This window comes from Aotus nancymaae, unplaced genomic scaffold, assembly GCF_030222135.1.
Source record: "Aotus nancymaae isolate 86718 unplaced genomic scaffold, 86718_ANA_hifiasm-v0.15.2.pri h1tg000010l, whole genome shotgun sequence".
NCBI classification, from domain to species: Eukaryota; Metazoa; Chordata; class Mammalia; order Primates; family Aotidae; genus Aotus; species Aotus nancymaae.
The window spans coordinates 5,515,159-5,532,430 of NW_026988421.1; the positions used below are offsets into that span (position 1 = coordinate 5,515,159).

The 17,272-nt window shown below is 43.5% G+C and overlaps 1 protein-coding gene across 1 annotated transcript in view; it reads left to right on the forward strand.

The window, feature by feature from the left end:
* The window catches only part of TEX36 (testis expressed 36), a 92,942-nt gene extending 81,430 nt beyond the window's left edge, over positions 1–11,512 (forward strand). Inside the window, exon 4 of the mRNA XM_012453482.3 lies at positions 11,160–11,512. Coding sequence (XP_012308905.1) covers positions 11,160–11,285 — 126 coding nt within the window. The 3' untranslated portion in view covers positions 11,286–11,512. The remainder of the gene's footprint in view (positions 1–11,159) is intronic.
* The last annotated feature ends 5,760 nt before the right edge of the window (positions 11,513–17,272 follow it).

The following is a 17,272-nucleotide window of genomic DNA, read 5'->3' on the forward strand; positions in this document are numbered from 1 at the left end:
AAGTGAACGCTCTCAGACTTGTGAAACGGAAAGGCGTGTCTTTCCTGTTCGGCACTAATAATTCTCATAAAAGCAGGGAAGGTCAGTTTCAACAAAGAAATGTTGACAACAGCAGAGTAAACAAGTCTGTCATGAACCCTTCTGCTAATTGATCCTCTGAGTCTGAGGGATATTTCCCTTTAATGGGGCAGCTTCATGAACATGCGTGTGTATTATAGCTACGCTTTCAAGGCTAAGACGAAGATTTGCTGTAATACAGGAACACTGATTTCCTATTGATTCAAGTAAATTCAGTGTAGAGAGAACCATGGCAGACACAAGGGTATTGATCAGCGCGGTTTCCCAGCGCGTGTACACGCAGATGGTGAAGCTGAGTCAGTTGTAGAATACCACAGGACACTCCGGGAGGACAGTGTACGGATCCTGCCAGCTGTTGGCTTCCCACAAATCCATGCAGCCTGGGGGCCATCACCTCTGGGCCTTGGTGGCTCCCAGTTATTAAGGGTAGAGCCAAATGGCAAGGGTTTTGGGGGATTTGAGGACTATATCGAATCTTAACTTTCACCATCCACCCACAAATCTTCCCTCCTGTTGATAGTTGAGAGGAGACTGCAGTAATTAAAATAGTATGGATGACATCAAATGGTCATTGAATGCTTCCCTGATAGGCCAGACACTATTTTAAATGGTTTACCTTTAGTAACTCATTTTTTGATTCTCAGATTCCAGATGAAATGGATTTCTGTCATTGTCATTCTGAGACACAGAGAAAGATAATCACTTACATGTGGCCTCATAGTTGGGTGGAAGGAAGGAACTCAGATCCACCCTCATCACTGGGCTGTGCTGTCCAGGCAGAGTACAGCGCAGGCCAGGCCTGTTGTGGGACGATTTACCTTTGGCCCGTATGTGGGGAAAAAATGTAACCCATCAACATTACTCATGTGAACACACCGAAGAGAAACATACATACTGTGCAACAGAACAACTTCTGGAGCCCTTTTATAACTCCTGATTGCATAATATGTACATGTATTAATATATCTATATCTGTATAGAGAATCTCTCTGTAGTGCCATGATATGTTTGTGTAAACCACACCAATCCAAAGGGTCAACACAAAGTAAATCATATTTCTTCATCGGACACTGTTATTCTCATTATAGCTGACTTCTGTATAGTGCTTTTTCCCAGTGCATTTTCATAAACATCATCTTATCTGAGCACTGAGCAAGCGCTCACTAAGTCAGTGTATGATTGCCACGGACTCCCATTGATGGGACTGGTTGTCAGGACAGGCTTTTTAGCCTAGTAATAATAGTAATAATAATAGCTGCCACATTTTGAGCTCTTACTCTATAACGTTGTGCTAAAGGCTTTTGTAAAATTTTATTAATCTTTATAAAATACTGCCACCTTGAAGATAGTACTATTATTACCGCCCCACCTTTAAAAAAAAATAAAAGAGAAAGAGGGCCAGGCATGGTGGTTCACACCTGTAATCCCAGCACTTGGGAGGTCGAGGTGGGAGGATCACTTGGGCCAGGAGTTTGAGATCAGCCTGGGCAACATAATGAGACCTTATCTCTACAAAAAATATATTGTTTTAATTAGCTGGATGTGGTGCCGCGCGCCTGTAGTCCCAGACACAGGACAAAGTGGGAGAACTGCTTGAGCCCAGGTGGCGGAGACCGCAGTGATCCAAGATGGTGCCACTGCACTCCAGCCTGTGCGACAGAGCAACAGCCTGTCTCAAAGTAAAACAAAAAAAAGGGAGCGAATGAGGTTGAGAGATATTAACAGACTTGTCCAAGGTGGTATAATGCTAATAAGTGGATTTCCTGCAGACGCCTTACAGACGGGTGATCGCAGTCGTGAAAAGGGAGACCTGCAACTTAATTATGCAGATTTGGAAGAGTAAAATGATTCTCAAAGATGAAGATTGTCCAAGAACAGTCTAACCAATTCTGATACCGAGACTTTACAAACCACATCAATTCAAAAGATAAGAGTACACTGAATCATATTTCTTCATCAGACAATATTATTCTGATAACAGCTCAAGGTCATATGGTGAATTTCTTACCAAATGAAAATTATACTATAACTTTTCATATGACTTCTGCATACATAAGAGATGCAGAAATCCTAAATACAATACTAGATAATTGAATCTTGCACTATCCCAGGAATGCAAAGATAGTTTAGGATTAGGGAATCTATTAATGTAATTTATCATATTATAAGACAAGGAAATAATAAGATTCTTTCAATATATTCTGAAAATATTTTAATAAAACTCAATATCCAATACTGATCAAATTTATAAAGCACTAATGGTATCTCAGTAAACTGGGAACAGAAAGACACTCCTTTAAAATAGTAAGGAGTATCCATCTCAGTGTATCAACCAATATCACACCTGTTATGGAAATGCTAGAAGCTTTCTCATTAAAGTCAGGTATAAGACAGTGGTGGCCACTACCACCCCTATTTTTCAATGCTTTTCTGGAAATTCTAAATCAGTGTAAAAATACACACAGAGAAAAAAGATAGGAATGTTAGAAAGAAGATACAGTGGTAATTATTTGCAGGTGTTTTAGCTGTTCATCTGAAAAATCCAAGACCAACTGACAAACTATTAGAAAGAAAAAGAGAATCCAGTGAGTTTGCTGTTTTTAACAAATCCGTACAATATACAATCTAAAGGAAATAGGCAAAGAACATAAATGGGTGCTTCTCAGAAAAAAGAAATACAGATAGTTTGTAAACTTATGGGAAGATGCTGAAAATCATTCTGCTATTGTTTGATGTCTCCAAATCTCATGTTGAAATGTAATCCCCAGTGTTGGAGGTGCGGCTGAGTGGGAGGTGTTTCAAGCATGAGGCGGATCCCTCAAGGGCTGGCTTAGCACCAGCCCTTGGTGATGAGTGGCCTCTTGTTCTATGAGTTCACGTGAGATCGGGTTGTTGGGTGCGGTGGCTCACACCTTTAAACCCAGCATTTTGGGAGGCCAAGGCGGCAGATCACTTGAGGTCAGGACTTCAAGATCAGCCTGATCAACATGGTGAAACCCCCTCTCTACTAAAAATACAAAAATTAGCGGGGCATAGTGGCAGCCTTCCCAGCTACTCAGAAGGCTGAGGCAGGAGAATCGCTTGAACCCGGGAGGCGGAGGTTGCAGTGAGACGAGTTTGTACCACTGCACCCCAGCCTGGGCGACAGAGTGAGACTCCAAAAAAAAAAACAGCCTGGGCCTCCCACTTCTCTCCCTCTTTCTCCTGCTCACCCCACGTGCTGTATTGCTTCCCCTTTCACCTTTCACCATGAGTGGAAGCTACCTGAGTTCCTCACTAGAAGCAGATGCCAGCACACTGTTTCCTGTACAGCCTGCAGAACTGTGAGCCAATTCACCCTCCTTATAAATTACCCAGCCTCAGGTATTTCTTTAAAGCAATGCAAACATGGACTAACGCATATTCACAGGTAAGTGAAATCAGATGACAACATTGAGATACTACTTTTAACCAATCACACCTGCAAAGATAGAGAAGGTCAGTACCACGCTGAGATGAGGGTGAGGAACTCTCTTGTATACAACTCTTTTGGAATGTAAATTGGTACAACCCCTATGGAGAGCTCTATCCAAATTACAAATGTAATTTGTATATACTCACATGTGCATGAAGTAATATATTTACAAATTATTGCATAGCAAAAGATTAGAAACATTCTAGATGCCAGTCACCAGTGGAATGATTACATAGATTATGGTATCCATACTAAGACAGAGAATCTAGTTAAAAAAAAGAAAAGAAATCTTTAAGGGCTAATATGGGATAATCTCCAAGATACACTGCAAAATGAACAAAAGCAGGGCACAGAAGAACTGTTACTTGTTAGAGTTATAACAGGAAGAATACATTTGTGTATATGTGTGTGATGAAAAGTATGGAGTACAAGGATGGGAAAAATGATCAGACTCTGCAAATGATCTACTGTACCACCTCAAAGAATTTTTAAAAATTTCTTCCAGGCTCTGTATCTATATTGAGGCAATAATAATGGCTAACACTTATATAATTATTTTGTGCCAGACTCAAGATTCTATTTGGATTTCAAAGAAAACATTTTAAAAGTATTACATAAGTCCTACTGCTGATATTTTCAACCAAAATAGATGGGCTCTTTGCTATGGTCTGAATGTGCTTCCTACAATTCACATGTTGAAATTCAATTGCCGCTATGATAGTATTGAGAGGTTCTGCCTTTAGGAATGATTGTCATGAAGACTCTGCCCTCATGAATGAGATTAATGCCTTACAAAAGACGATCCATGCAGCATTCAAAACAAAAAGAACCTTTTGTTCTTCCACCACTTCTGCTATGCAAAAACACAGTGTTCATTCCCTCTGGAAGAGGACACAGCAACAGGCACCATCCTGAAAACAGAGACCATGCCTTTACCAGACATTGAACCTGCGGGCAACTGAATCTTGGACTTCCAGCCTCCAGAATTGTGAGAAATAAATCTGTTGCTAATAAATTACCCAGTCTCGGGGATTCCGTTATGGCAGCACAACTGAACTAAGACAATCTTCCTCCTCACCCACTTGAATTAGTGAAATTTACAGCATATGTATCAGGGAAAGTAAACTTCAATTTAGTTCCTGGCTGCTGGACAGATTGTCAGATTTGTGCTAGTGATTAGAAGAATAAATTTCCCACAATTCTGCAATTAAAATCCCACCACTTTTCCATTCCTGATTGTGTGGTAGGATAGGACCATCTCCCAGTAGCTTAATATTATTAGATTAGCAAGAAAATGTCTAACATGACTCAGTGTTGTTCTTGAGAAATAATTAGCTACCTAAGTGGAATAGATCTCCATGGAATACAACTATATCTCTTTTATAACATTTAAATTTGGAGGCTTAATTATCTAGTGAAAAATTGTCACTTTAGCACTTTAGTCCATTTGGCTATATATTGACATTATTAAAATGCTTTCCTGGTCTTTATGCAAATTGCTTTTTTAAAAAAACCAATTTATCTCCTAGCAACCCCAAGTGAAATAAGCACTGAAAAATGCCACTTCAAGAAGACTTTGGGCTCTTAATCCATGTAAATTCCTGAGGTTTATTTGTTGATTGTCTGAATGAACAAATGATGAATTGGTGCCTATAGGTGTATGCCGCTGAATCACTCTCTAAAGTAAACTTCCAAGCAGCTAATTAAGTAGTCAAGTTCACTCAAATAAATTACAAAATCCAGTGCACCTGGCCACCATTTTGGATCTGTAAGTATACACGCAGCAGAAAGGAAGAACCAAACTTAAAGTTACGCATGTACATTTGAAAGACGTGGCCATGCTCTTGAGACTAGAGATGTTGCTGTGTCTTTTTGTGGATGCACTGTGGCCCTGTGAAGCTGACAGCCACCTCACCTCCCAGAGCCTGAACTTCCTCCTCTGTGAAATGTGAACAAAATTTGTGGTCTAGAATTTGAGGATAAGAAGATACAGATAAATGATAGGAGTGTCCAGGCACAGTGGCTCATGCCTGTAATCCCTGCACTTCGAGAGGCTGAGGTGGGTGGATCACCTGAGGTCAGGAGTTCGAGACCAGCCTGGCCAACATGGTGAAACCCCATCTCTACTAAAGATACAAAAATTAGCCAGGTATAATGGTGGGTGCCTGTAATCCCAGTTACTTGGGAGGCTGAGGCAGGAAAATTGCTTGAACCCAGGAGGTGGAGGCTACAGTGAGCCGAGATTGTGTCACTGCACTCTAGCCTGGGCAAAAGAGTGAGACGCCATCTCAAAAAAAAAAAAATTGTGGGAGTGAAAGTGCTTTACAGCTAGACATCACCGAGGTGAAAGTCATCATTCTTTTTAGGGATGATGCAGCAGTTAGGATACAAGCTGCCAGCCCTCCCTGGGGGCACCATTCCACCCCATCCCTGCAGGATGCTGGTGGCCATCTTTCTGAGCACGTGCCTTGGCTTTCTCACTCCCTTGCCCCTGCCATGGGAAGGCACTCACAGTCACTTCCTCCAGCTGGCTGCGTTGAGATCTGGTGAGATCCCTACTTACTCCTGAAGACCATGTGTCACTGTGGCCTTGTCTGAGTGAAGCTCAGACTCCTCTTCTTGCTGCTGCCTTTATGGCTGAAGCCAAACTCTGCTCAGCTGCAGGCTCCTTTGGGTGGGATGACACAGTTACCTACCCTCTACAAGGATATGCCCAGCTTGTGGTGCCTGGGCGTCACTCATTTCCATGGATTGGGATGTGTGCGCTCAGATGAAGTTGGGAGACCACCACTCTACATCCCCCAGTGACCACTTCTCTCAAAATCCCAGGGTTGAGTGACTTACCCACCTGCTCTGTTTCATGATTCTTTGAGGATGACAAGATCAAGTTCAATCACACAACCTTAAGGGAGAAAAAAGCAGAGACTGAACTGGCTTTAGGGATGACCCACACACAGGCCATTCCTGGTTAGTTTGTGTTCCCCAGAAGCTGAGTCCCAGACAAGTAGGTCAGTGCAGGTAGTTTACTTAAAAGGCGTTCCAGAAAGTCCTTGTAAGGACATAGGGGAAAAGTGGGACAAGAAATGGAGAATACCCAGGAGGATGTGCCTGAGCGGTGAGTTATGCTGGGGGCAACAGGGCCTTTCTAGCAGGGACCCTTTCAGAAGCCACTGCACCAGCCTCAGAATCTTCTTGATACTGGGTGGGGTAGCTGGGGGTGTTTGTCAATCAACTCCCTTCCCTTACTGAGGGGTGTCCCTGGGAACTGAAGTCTCACTGTTTGGTGTGTGCCTGGTTGTATCAGAGCCAGAACGAGGCTGGAGAAAGGCCTCAGGCAGAGAGGAAAAATGTGGGGACTTGAGGTGGGAGGGCAGCTGTCCCTAGGCTGCTGCTGCTAGAGACCTCAGGTGGGCCAGGACTGTGGAGTGGGCACCAGCACCTTCTGCTCTGAGCACAAATGTCCTTTAGACTCCTTTGCCTGTCTCTGCTGGTTGTTTCACTCTCTCTGACAGCAAGTGGGATTTCTTCAGGGTACTCCATCTCAGGCAACTCTGGGCTGAGGTCCTTACAGATTATAGAGACATGAAAGCTCCAGGCAGGAAAGTCCCAAGGAAGGACTCTGATTGGCCTGGTTGGGTCATGTGACCATCCTCATGCCAATCATGGTAGTCAGGGTGATGGAAGATTATGACTGGGCCAGGATGAGTCATTTCCTCACCCCTTGTCAGAGGGATGGGACCTGTAACTGGAAGTGGGAGGCTGAGGCCAGTTGAAGCTTGCACTCTTTCTGGCCATTGGATTTTGACCAGGACCCCCCAGCCCACCTATATGACCAGGGCCACCCAGCCCATATTACTGAAGTGGGCTTCAGTAATATGGGCCCTTGGTAAGGAGGATTTGGGGTCTGATCCCTTCCCTTTCAGAAGCTTCTGGGCTCTAAGTTTATGTTTTCTCTTTTCTTCCCTCTTGCAGTCTTCAAGCTCAAAGGTTTCTTTCCTCTCCTTTACCCCTCCAGGCACTGGGACAGGAGGAAGCTACTGAAATCTCATAGCCCTGTTTAGCTGGGTGTGTTTTATGGCATTCTGGGAAAACTCTCCTCTTCCATTTATCAAGCATGCATAAAATTGGAGATAAGGTTTTGACAAAGGGTACTACCTCAAAAGAGCAAATGGAGAGTTTTTAAATATTTTTCACACCTTAGGACACTTGACATTTTAGTTAGATTCAGGCTTTTGCTTTCCTGTACTAGAAATAAAACTTTCACTTGCCTGACCTTAATGAATGTTAAAGGGATCCTTTCATGGCTTAAAGACAGGTCCAATGTGCAAGAAACTAGTGATAAAAACCAAGCAGCCATTGGTTGGAAGGAAGCTGAAACTCCAAAATATCCTCCTCCATGTCTGATAATACAGACCATGTCTTTTCAGAATTGGATGTTCATTCATTCTTTCATTCAACTAATAGTAAGTACCCAACAGGTACTTTCTAAATCATGTTGACCAAGATCCAACAAAATTCCTCTTTTCAAAAAGGTTACTTCAAATTGGGGAGAATGTATTAGTCCATTCTCATATTGTGCTAAAGAACTGCCTCAGACTGGATAATTTATAAAGAAGGGAGGTTTAATTTACTCACAGTTCCCCAGGCTGTGCAGGAAGCATGGCTGGGGAGGCCTCAGGAAACTTACAATCATGGTAGAAGGTGAAGGGGAAGCAGGCATGTCTTACATGGCCAGAGAGGGAGGAAGAGAGCAAAGGAGAAGATGCCACACATTTTTAAACAACCAGGTCTCATGATAATTCACTCACTATTATGAGAACAGCAAGGAGGAAATCCACCCCTATGATCCAGTCATCTCCCACCATGCCCCTCCTCCAACAATGGGACTTACAATTCAACATGAAATTTGGACAGGGACACAAATCCAAACCCTATCAGAGAAAGAAGATGGGCATGCAGGAGTGAGAATGCAAGTGATGTGATTTGGCTGTGTCCCCACCCAAAATCTCATCTTGAATTGTAATCCAAATTGTAATCCCTACCCACTGAGGGAGGGTCTTCACGGGAGCTGATTAGATCATGGTGGCAGGTCCCTCATGCTGTTCTCATGATAGTGAGTGAATTCTCGTGAGATCTGATGGTTTTATAAGGGGCGTTGCCCCCTTGACACTGCACTTCTCCTTCCCGCTGCCTTGTGCAGAAGGATGTGTTTGCTGCTTCTTCTTCCACCATGATTGTAAGTTTCCTGACGCCTCCGCAGTCATGAACTGTGAGTCAATTAAACTTCTTTTCTTTATAAATTACCCAGTCTCGGGCAGTTATTTATAGCAGCATGAGAATGGACTAATACAGCAAGCTTCTTTCCAAGAATGAGTGTGCCAGAAATGAAGTAAAGCAGAAGCTATTCAGGGAAACCTCACCAAGGAAGGCACTTTTGAGTCAAGATCTGAATAATCAGGAGTCCTTTGTGTAATGACTTGGGGAGGAGATAGATAGAGGCATGAGCATTTGCCAAGGTCCTAAAGCAGAAACCAGTTTGGGAGGTTCAGGAACTAGGAAGGAGGCATGGGTGACCAGGGCACAGCATGTGGGGAAAGGTAGAAGTGGGTCAGAAAGGGAGTCCATGAGTAGGGCTATGAATGGGGGTTTTGGTCTCAGGGCAACAAGAAGCCATTGAGGGTTGCGAGCAGGGGATTGGCACAGGTGGGTTTGTTTTTCGAAAGGTTGCTCTCACTCCTGTGGGGATAATGGCTGAGGGGACCACAGTAGTCTAGGCATGAGATGGGGTGGTCTGGCCATGGGTGTAGCAGAGGAGATTCTAGAGGTAGAGCCACAGAATGTTTATGGACTGGATAGACAGGATGGGAAATGAGAGGAGGAGGGACAACAAGGCACCCCACCTTCCCTTGGCTCTGTTCTTCAGGGACAGCAGAGCCTGCTTGAAGCTGGGTAAGCCTGTAGCCAAATGAACTATTTTCTGAGTCTTTGAAAATACCTGGGTCCTGTCCATGTTATCTTGGGAAAAAGGAAAATTCAAGTCAAAGAATGACAGAAAATTCGGTTCTGTTAACTGACGACAATTTAATTCCAGTTGAAATGTCATTTCTGTTCTAGCAAACAAGCCCTACTCAATCACTATCCTTGTGTGACCCAGGGATTTATTTTCATCATCCATAGTAGTCAAGTTGAGCTAAACCAGAATTCCATTTTGATGTGAATTTCAATTAAATAGCTCAAGCCTGTGGGTTTGGCTCCACGTATTATCAGCAGCTCTCAGAACAGCATCCTCTCCTCACCTGAAGCAGAAAGTGCTTTTGGAAAACCCTGTTATCGCCCATGACCCACAGTAAATCCATAGATTCTCAGGGAAATTACTCCTTTCACTGCAGTGGGCTATGGCAGGAGAGCACCACCCTCCACTGGTGTTCAAGACTGTAGAGTGGACTCAGTTATTTTAAAAATGAGGAAAAATAAATTTAGTGATTAATGACCATAACACTAATAAATATAGCCATTTCAAGGCACGCTCACATAGACTATGACGTTTGTTTATTTCAGCAGCCCTGTGAGGGTCACCAAGACCTGCCCTTTTTAATCTTTCTTTTTCCTCTCTTTGCTCACATTCCCCTGGAAACCAAAGAAAGTCAGTGCTCCTTCCAGTTATTTGTGCAGTCTACAAACTTTTTCTGCCAAAGAGCTGAGTAGGAAAGGAAGTAGATTGTGCAGGGAACAGAGTCAAAGGAAATAACATGAGAAAATCCTTCTGTTATAATTTTAAGTAAAAAGAGCAGGATGCAAAATTGTCTATACAATATGGCAGGACTATATTAAACACGTACTTGTGCCTGGAGAAAAAAGACTTGGAGGAAATACTCCATCGTGTTAATTACAGTTGTTTGGAGATGACAGGATTATGGGTGATGTTTTCACTCCACATTTAAAATTTTTTTTTATGATTTAAAATAATGAATACTTATATTCAATTTTTATTTTTGGTATTTTTTTTTGAGACAGAGTCTCACTCTGTACCCCAGGCTGGAGTGCAGTGGCACAATCTCAGCTCACTTCAACCTCTGCCTCCTGGGCTAAACTGAAGCTCCCACCTCAAGCCTCCTGAGCAGCTAGGATTACAGGTGCATGCCACCACGCCTGGCTAATTTTTTGTATTTTTAGGAAAGACAGGGTTTTGCCGTGTTGCTCAGGCTGGTCTCCAACTCCTGGGCTCAAGCAATCCTCCTGCCTCGGCCTCCCAAAGTGCTGGGATTACAGGCGTGAGCCACTGCACCCGGTCTGATAGTTACTGTTTTGTCCATGCAGAAGAGCATCTGAGACCTTCTGGAAACCTTCCTTTCTGGTTTCAACCCTGTGCTTCTGCTGAGAGCTGCTCCTCATTGCACTCCATTCTTCCAACCAGAGGGAACTCAACTGAGCCAGTAATGGCACCCTATTCCCTTGCCCCAGTTCAGCAATGGGCCTTGGGCTCAGGCTAAGCCTCACTAAATCCTTCTCTGGGGTGTTTTTAAAGCTTAGGCAGGGAGAATAAGGACGCCTTTCCTCTCTGATTGCTGAACTATGAGGATTTAAGCACACACTACTCATGGTTATTCTTCCTCCCTCTTCCTCACAGGAAAGAATGATAACAACAGACCCACAGGGAGAATCAGACAAGAGACAGGAGTCCTATGAGCCGGTGAAGACCCAGTCAGTTCCTCGTCCCGGCCTGAGAACTAATGCACCCCTCCTTGTAGTGTGAGCTCTTTGGGGTCAGGTTTCTGTCACCCATTCCCCAGAGTCCTGACTAATAGAACGTGTATTAGTTGGGAAGAAAAGGTCCTTTTGTCTTGGCCTGGCTGGTTAGTAACCACCAGCATTTATTCAGTATTCCTGGGAAAATAAATTCCCAGCTATGGAGAAATCCTCTTATTCCGCTTGCCTGTGTGGGCGCAGGTGTTAATAGGACTGTCTCCCTGGCTGGAAGAACGATCTGTCTAATGGTCTTTTTTGTTTGCTCTCTTAAGCCAGTGAGATGACGTCTGTCCTGTTGTTTCACTCTCAGAGTAAATGGATAAACCCTGAAAGTCAGATAAGACCACTCTGCCCCTGACAGTGCATCTTTTGGAGTTGTTTGAGAGCATCTCAAAAGGTATACCTTCATCAGAAATCCCAAAGGGTAACTGCCCCTGATGGATGCGAAGCTTACTCAATGTCGTGCAAACAGAAACTGCCCCGTGTGGACACTGTGAGTCCTCTTCTGAAAAAAGCACAGCTCTTTACACATGCAGGGCCCATCCCATGCAGAGAGAGCATGTCTGAACTTTGCATTGTCCTGACCGTCCTTCAGGAAGAGCCATCCAGGAGTCAAGAGAGCAGGAAGGACCCAGAGGGACTCAGGAACTGGGGACACTGGTGTAGTATGATGGCTGGCCCAAGGAGGAGGTGGGCAGGCACCGGTTGCATGAAAGATGGGTGAGCCATGGAGATGGTGGAGGTACTCACGTAGTCATTCAAGACTCAGGGACTGTGTTAGCATTGTGGCTCTGAGAAATGGGTCCAGGCTGGTGCTGGAGCTACAGAGAACAGGATCTTCTCATGTTGAAGGCTGGGGTGCAGGACTGGCTCTGATGTAGCAGTGGGCTAATGGGTAAAAGCAGGAAAATTGGAGGCACCAGTCTGTCCATTCATTCACCCATCCATTTATCCATCTATCCACCCACAAAAATATTCTGAGCATCATAAGCCAGGCACCATGTCAGGCGCTGACAGTCCAACACTGAATTAGACAGGTAGCTCCTGACCTCAAGGAACTTGCAGTCCAGTCACAACCGAAGATGAGCAAGCAGCAAGTGTGCAGTAGGAAGACAAGTCTCTAGAGGGTTGCCGCCCATTGAGGGAGTTAGGTGGGAATGGCTCTGAGCCAAGTCCTGGGAAGCAAGAAGTAGGGGAGGAGACGGTGAATGCAGTGAGAGGTGGGGGAAGCAGGGAAGGCATCCCTGGTTGAGGGTGTTCAAAGGACTAGAGACAAGACGTGGAAGAAAGGGGTTTCGGGATTGCTGGGGCATAGGGTGTGGGCGAAGAAGTCTTGAAAGATGAGAGAATGGGTTGGGGGAAGTGGGCAGGCCCCATGTTCAAAGGCTTGTAAGCTAGGTTTAAGAGTTTAAGAGGGTGCTTTTTTTTTGTTTTTTTTTTTGGGACAAGATCTCGCTCAGTTGTCCAGGCTAGAGTGCAGTGGCACAATCAGAGCTTGCTGCAGCCTCAAACTCCTGGGCTCAACCAATCCTCCCACATAGTTAGGACTGCAAGCATGCACCACATGCCTGGCTAATTTTTTTTTTTTAATTGAGATGAGATCTCATTGCGTTGCCCAGGGTGGTCTTGAACTTCTGGGTTCAGGCAATCCTCCCGCCTCCACCTTCCAAAGTGCTGGGATTTCAGGCGGGAGCCACTGTGCCTGGCCTGAGTGTGGTCTCTGCTGTGGGAGCAGTGGAGTGACGTGAAAGGTTTTTCAGCAGAGATTGTCAGTTCTGGGTTTAAGAACAACGCTGGCTGCTACATACAAAACAAAATGGTGGAGGGGAGACTGCAGGGCGGAAGTTTGCCTACCCTGTTCCTCCCTTTCTGCCCACCATCGCCCTCGACCCTGTCCAATTCTAGAACCGAGTTCTTCGTGCAGGAGAAATCCTCCCTACAGAGAAGCAAAGGCCATATCAGTGCCGCTCCCTGTTCTGTGTCCCCAGCTGGGCACTATACCTGGCACTAGGAGGTGGGCAATCAACATCCATTCCCCAATGAATGGCCTTGTGAATCAACCTGTAGGAATACACAGTCTGCCTTAAATCTCAGCACTGTCCATTCCTAGCTCTGGGGCTTTAGTCTCGCTACCCAGACCTTCCGTGTCTCCCTTTCCTCACCTGTACGACGGTGGGAATTATTGTACTTACCTCATACGTTTGTTGGGAGGAATGAGTTACATAAAACACGTAAAGCCCATGCCTGGCCCCCAGTAAATGTTACTATTCTTGGGCTATGGAGGTTCCTTTGCCAGGTGAAGGAAGTGGAAGCTCCTCCTCTTGTTCAGGGCCAGCACAGACAGGGTTGGGTGAAGGAAGGTGTGGGAGGTGGAATCTGGCCCCTTGAAGATGTCACAACCTAATCCCTAGATCCTGTGAATATGCTATGCATGACACAGGACAGTGAAGGCTGCAGATGGAATTACAGTTGCCAACCATTCCCTGAGATGGGGAGAGTTTCCTGAATCATCTAGGTGCTCCCAGAGTCATCACAGGGGTCCCCATGAGTAGAAGAGGAAGGCAGGAAAGAGCTACAGTCAGGCAACGTGGGAGCGATTCAACCCGCTATTCCTGGCTTTGAAGATCCAGGGAGGGGTCATTGCCAAGGAATGAAGCAGTTTCTAGGAAGCCTGAAACGCCAAGAACATGGATGCATCCTGAGTCCTGCCAATACCTTGACCCGCGCTCAGGGGGACTTCCACCCGCTGGAACTGTGAGATGATACATTTGTGTTGTTTTAAGTCACCAAGATGGGGGCATCTGTTACAGCAGCGACAGAAAATCAATAAGAAGAGAAGGTCCCAAATCCTTAGATGTGGAAAGCCAGGGTAAGACACCACGGCTGAACGCTGGCTGCAGGGGCTACCTCGGGGAAGCTATGGGGAACTGCTCCTACCCCACGCAGCCATGGCATTTGGGGGAGCTGTCAGTCACCAGGCTTGGAGCATGCGGCCACACTTCTGGAGGTACACCTGGGGCCCCTGGGATTGCTGAACTGAGGCTGCAGAGGGAGGCAGGCCCTCTCGGGTGGCACAAGCAGGCCACGTGGGAGGTAGGTGGTGGTGGTGGCCATACTCCCAACCACATCCTGCTCCAACAAAGCATCTGACGGAGTCATCAACAGACAGGAGGGTAGCAGAGGGGCCAGAGCAGGTGCTGAGAAGCCCCTCAGCAGCCCCAGTCTCCGGGGCTCTGCAGGGAAGTTCAATGCTGGGTGCCCCCCTGACCCCCACTTCCTCTTTCCGGCTGCTGAGTTAAAACCAGAAGATGAAGAGAAAGCAAAGTGTTGCTGAAGTTCCAGGAGTGACAGTGCTTGAGCCTGGGGTGACATGTCTGTCACTGGGCACAAGAAGGCCAACTCCTGACGTTGGCGGGACCCAGCACGTGAGTGCGTACTAACAACAAATGTGTTAAATGTGTTGAAAATGTGTTTGTAGTTTGTACATGACAGAAGGTTGGCAAAATTTCAAAGACGACTAAATTTAATTATTATTGTGTATGTTTAAGCATTTTACCGATGGGTCGGTGATGGATTGGTAATAAAATCGAGATGTGTGACTCATAAATTATATACTTATTCCATAAAATTTGTATTTCTTGTTTTTATTTCAGTGAAATCACTAATTATCTTGTTATAATAAAGATTTCCATATAATTTACATGTCACATGGAATAATGCCAAATTAGACAACATTTTTATCATAGTTCTTAGCTGTTTATTAACTTCAAATTGAAGCGGTAGCTGACGGAGTCATCAATAAACTTCTCCCAGTAATACTTAGACGCCAAAAGAGACCATGAATTTTACATATCACATTCGCATATGATAGTAGAATAACATATGATAAATTATTGCAGAAAATGTTATAAAATATTATAATTTATCATATACACAACAATCATGTATTTAGCAATTTTAGCCATCTCTTAAAGTAGTGTCTAGATTGATTTAACATTTCTCAGTTTCTTCTTTCAAAATTTTCGATGCTGGGATATTATGAAGAAAGCTGAAAATGTCAATAAATTGTTCAATTTTTTCATGTCTCAACTAAGACTCTTCCTTGATCCACAGTACCCCCAAAATATTATCTAAGGAAAATTCCTTTGGGAATTATTTTTATGTAGCTCTTCTTCACAGTTACTCAATTGTTTTTTGTTTCCTTGTTCTAATTTCTTTACCTTTTATTGGAACGTCACACATTTTACATGTATTCTCTTTTGATTTAGAAAACTTTAAAATTTCAAAAAATACATTTTAATATTTAAAAAGTGAGATAGCCACACTTGAATTCTTTTTTCTTTTGAAAGCTTCTGATAATTGAGAGCGAGCAACAATATACACCAAAAGATTATGGACAGCTCAAATCCGAAATAAGTTTGATTTTTACTCACGTCCCTTTTTCGAAGCTCTTCTGTTGCTTTGCCTAACTCTTCTCCTGTCTTGTTTAAATGAAATCTAATTGCTTGAACAACATTTAGTTGGCCTTCCCATCATATGCTGAGAGAGCTTGTAAGGTCAAATCGGATATATGTTTCATGAAGATGTTCCCTCTTTGGTTGGGTCCAGAAACTATCCTTCAGACTTGGTTGATTGTTCTGAAGGTGGCATCACCATAGGTCAAGTTGAGACCACGTTGTTTATACTGAGATTTATACTATGCAACAAATTTATATTATGGACTTTACAGCGGATGCTGCTGAATTGTCGACCAATATTCTGGCTCATACACCTTTTGCTTTACCAAGTATGTTCATGCAATTTTCAGAGACTTAGCCTCAACAATCTTTTAACTTCATTCCTAAAATTGCAAGTTATCTTTCCAGTTCCTCATTTAAATCAAAACCTGTACTTTGAGGTGTGAAGACAATGTAATATGTTCTTGTTTTATTCTTCAACAATACATATCATAAATGTTTGTTGTTCAACATGACCTTTGTCCCTGCTACCATCTAGCTAGTTGCATTGAGTAATTTTTACTATGTTTGTGTGTTATGTATGATTTATTTTCTCTATTACCTGCTAAATTAGTAATCTCATTTTGAATTATTCATCCTAGATAGTGATTATTTTATTACTTTTGTCTTACATTTTTGGCTATTCTAGCATAAAAATTGGAGTCATTTCTATTAAATCTCGAATTCTTGTATTGTTTCTGTGAATACGGGGCTTGCTAACACTGTGAAAAGCATTATTACCTTTGACTACATATTGGACCCCTAATGTATTTTTTCAGACCATCACAACAATGTTCTAAACTGGTGAGCATTTATCATTGTTGAATATTATTGGTGGTTTGGCCTATTTTAAAATTTCTAATATTTGCACGTGTATTTTTTTTTAATGTGTGTGAATGACATTTCATGTTATTTTAATTACAAATTCAAATGTTTCTGGTCAAAAATAACTTCTTTGGCCAAAACTCATCTTGAAAATTGGTGTGAATCATGTAACCCATATAACCAAAAGGTTTGTGTTTCACTTTGAAATATGAAAACCTGTCTCTAGAGGTTCTTTTTCCATTTGAAAGAATGTTGGTATAAAATGAAATACTGAGTTTCCTGCCATGCTCACCCAGTGAAAAATTGTGTTTGCTAATTTGAATCAGATTGTGTTTTGCTAGAAATATTCTCATGCTGTCAGGGGGATGAGCGTCATTTTTAGGATCGACCTAAATGAGTGTTGCTTGGGAGACTTTATCTTTCTCATCCAGGTTGCTGCCTTCACGGGTGGATATTACTTCACCTTCTAATGGACAGGCCGGAGTTGCACTCCTGAGTTGTGAATTTGTTATGAACAATCTTCTTTTCCATTCTCATTGCTTTGAGCACTGATTAAATCTTCAAGTACTGGAGAATGTGAGGTTCCAGGGATTTCATCGACCTCTTGAAGTTGTGGATTTGATGAGAATCATTTTCTTGCTCATTTATCTTGTTTTGATCCATAATTAAAACT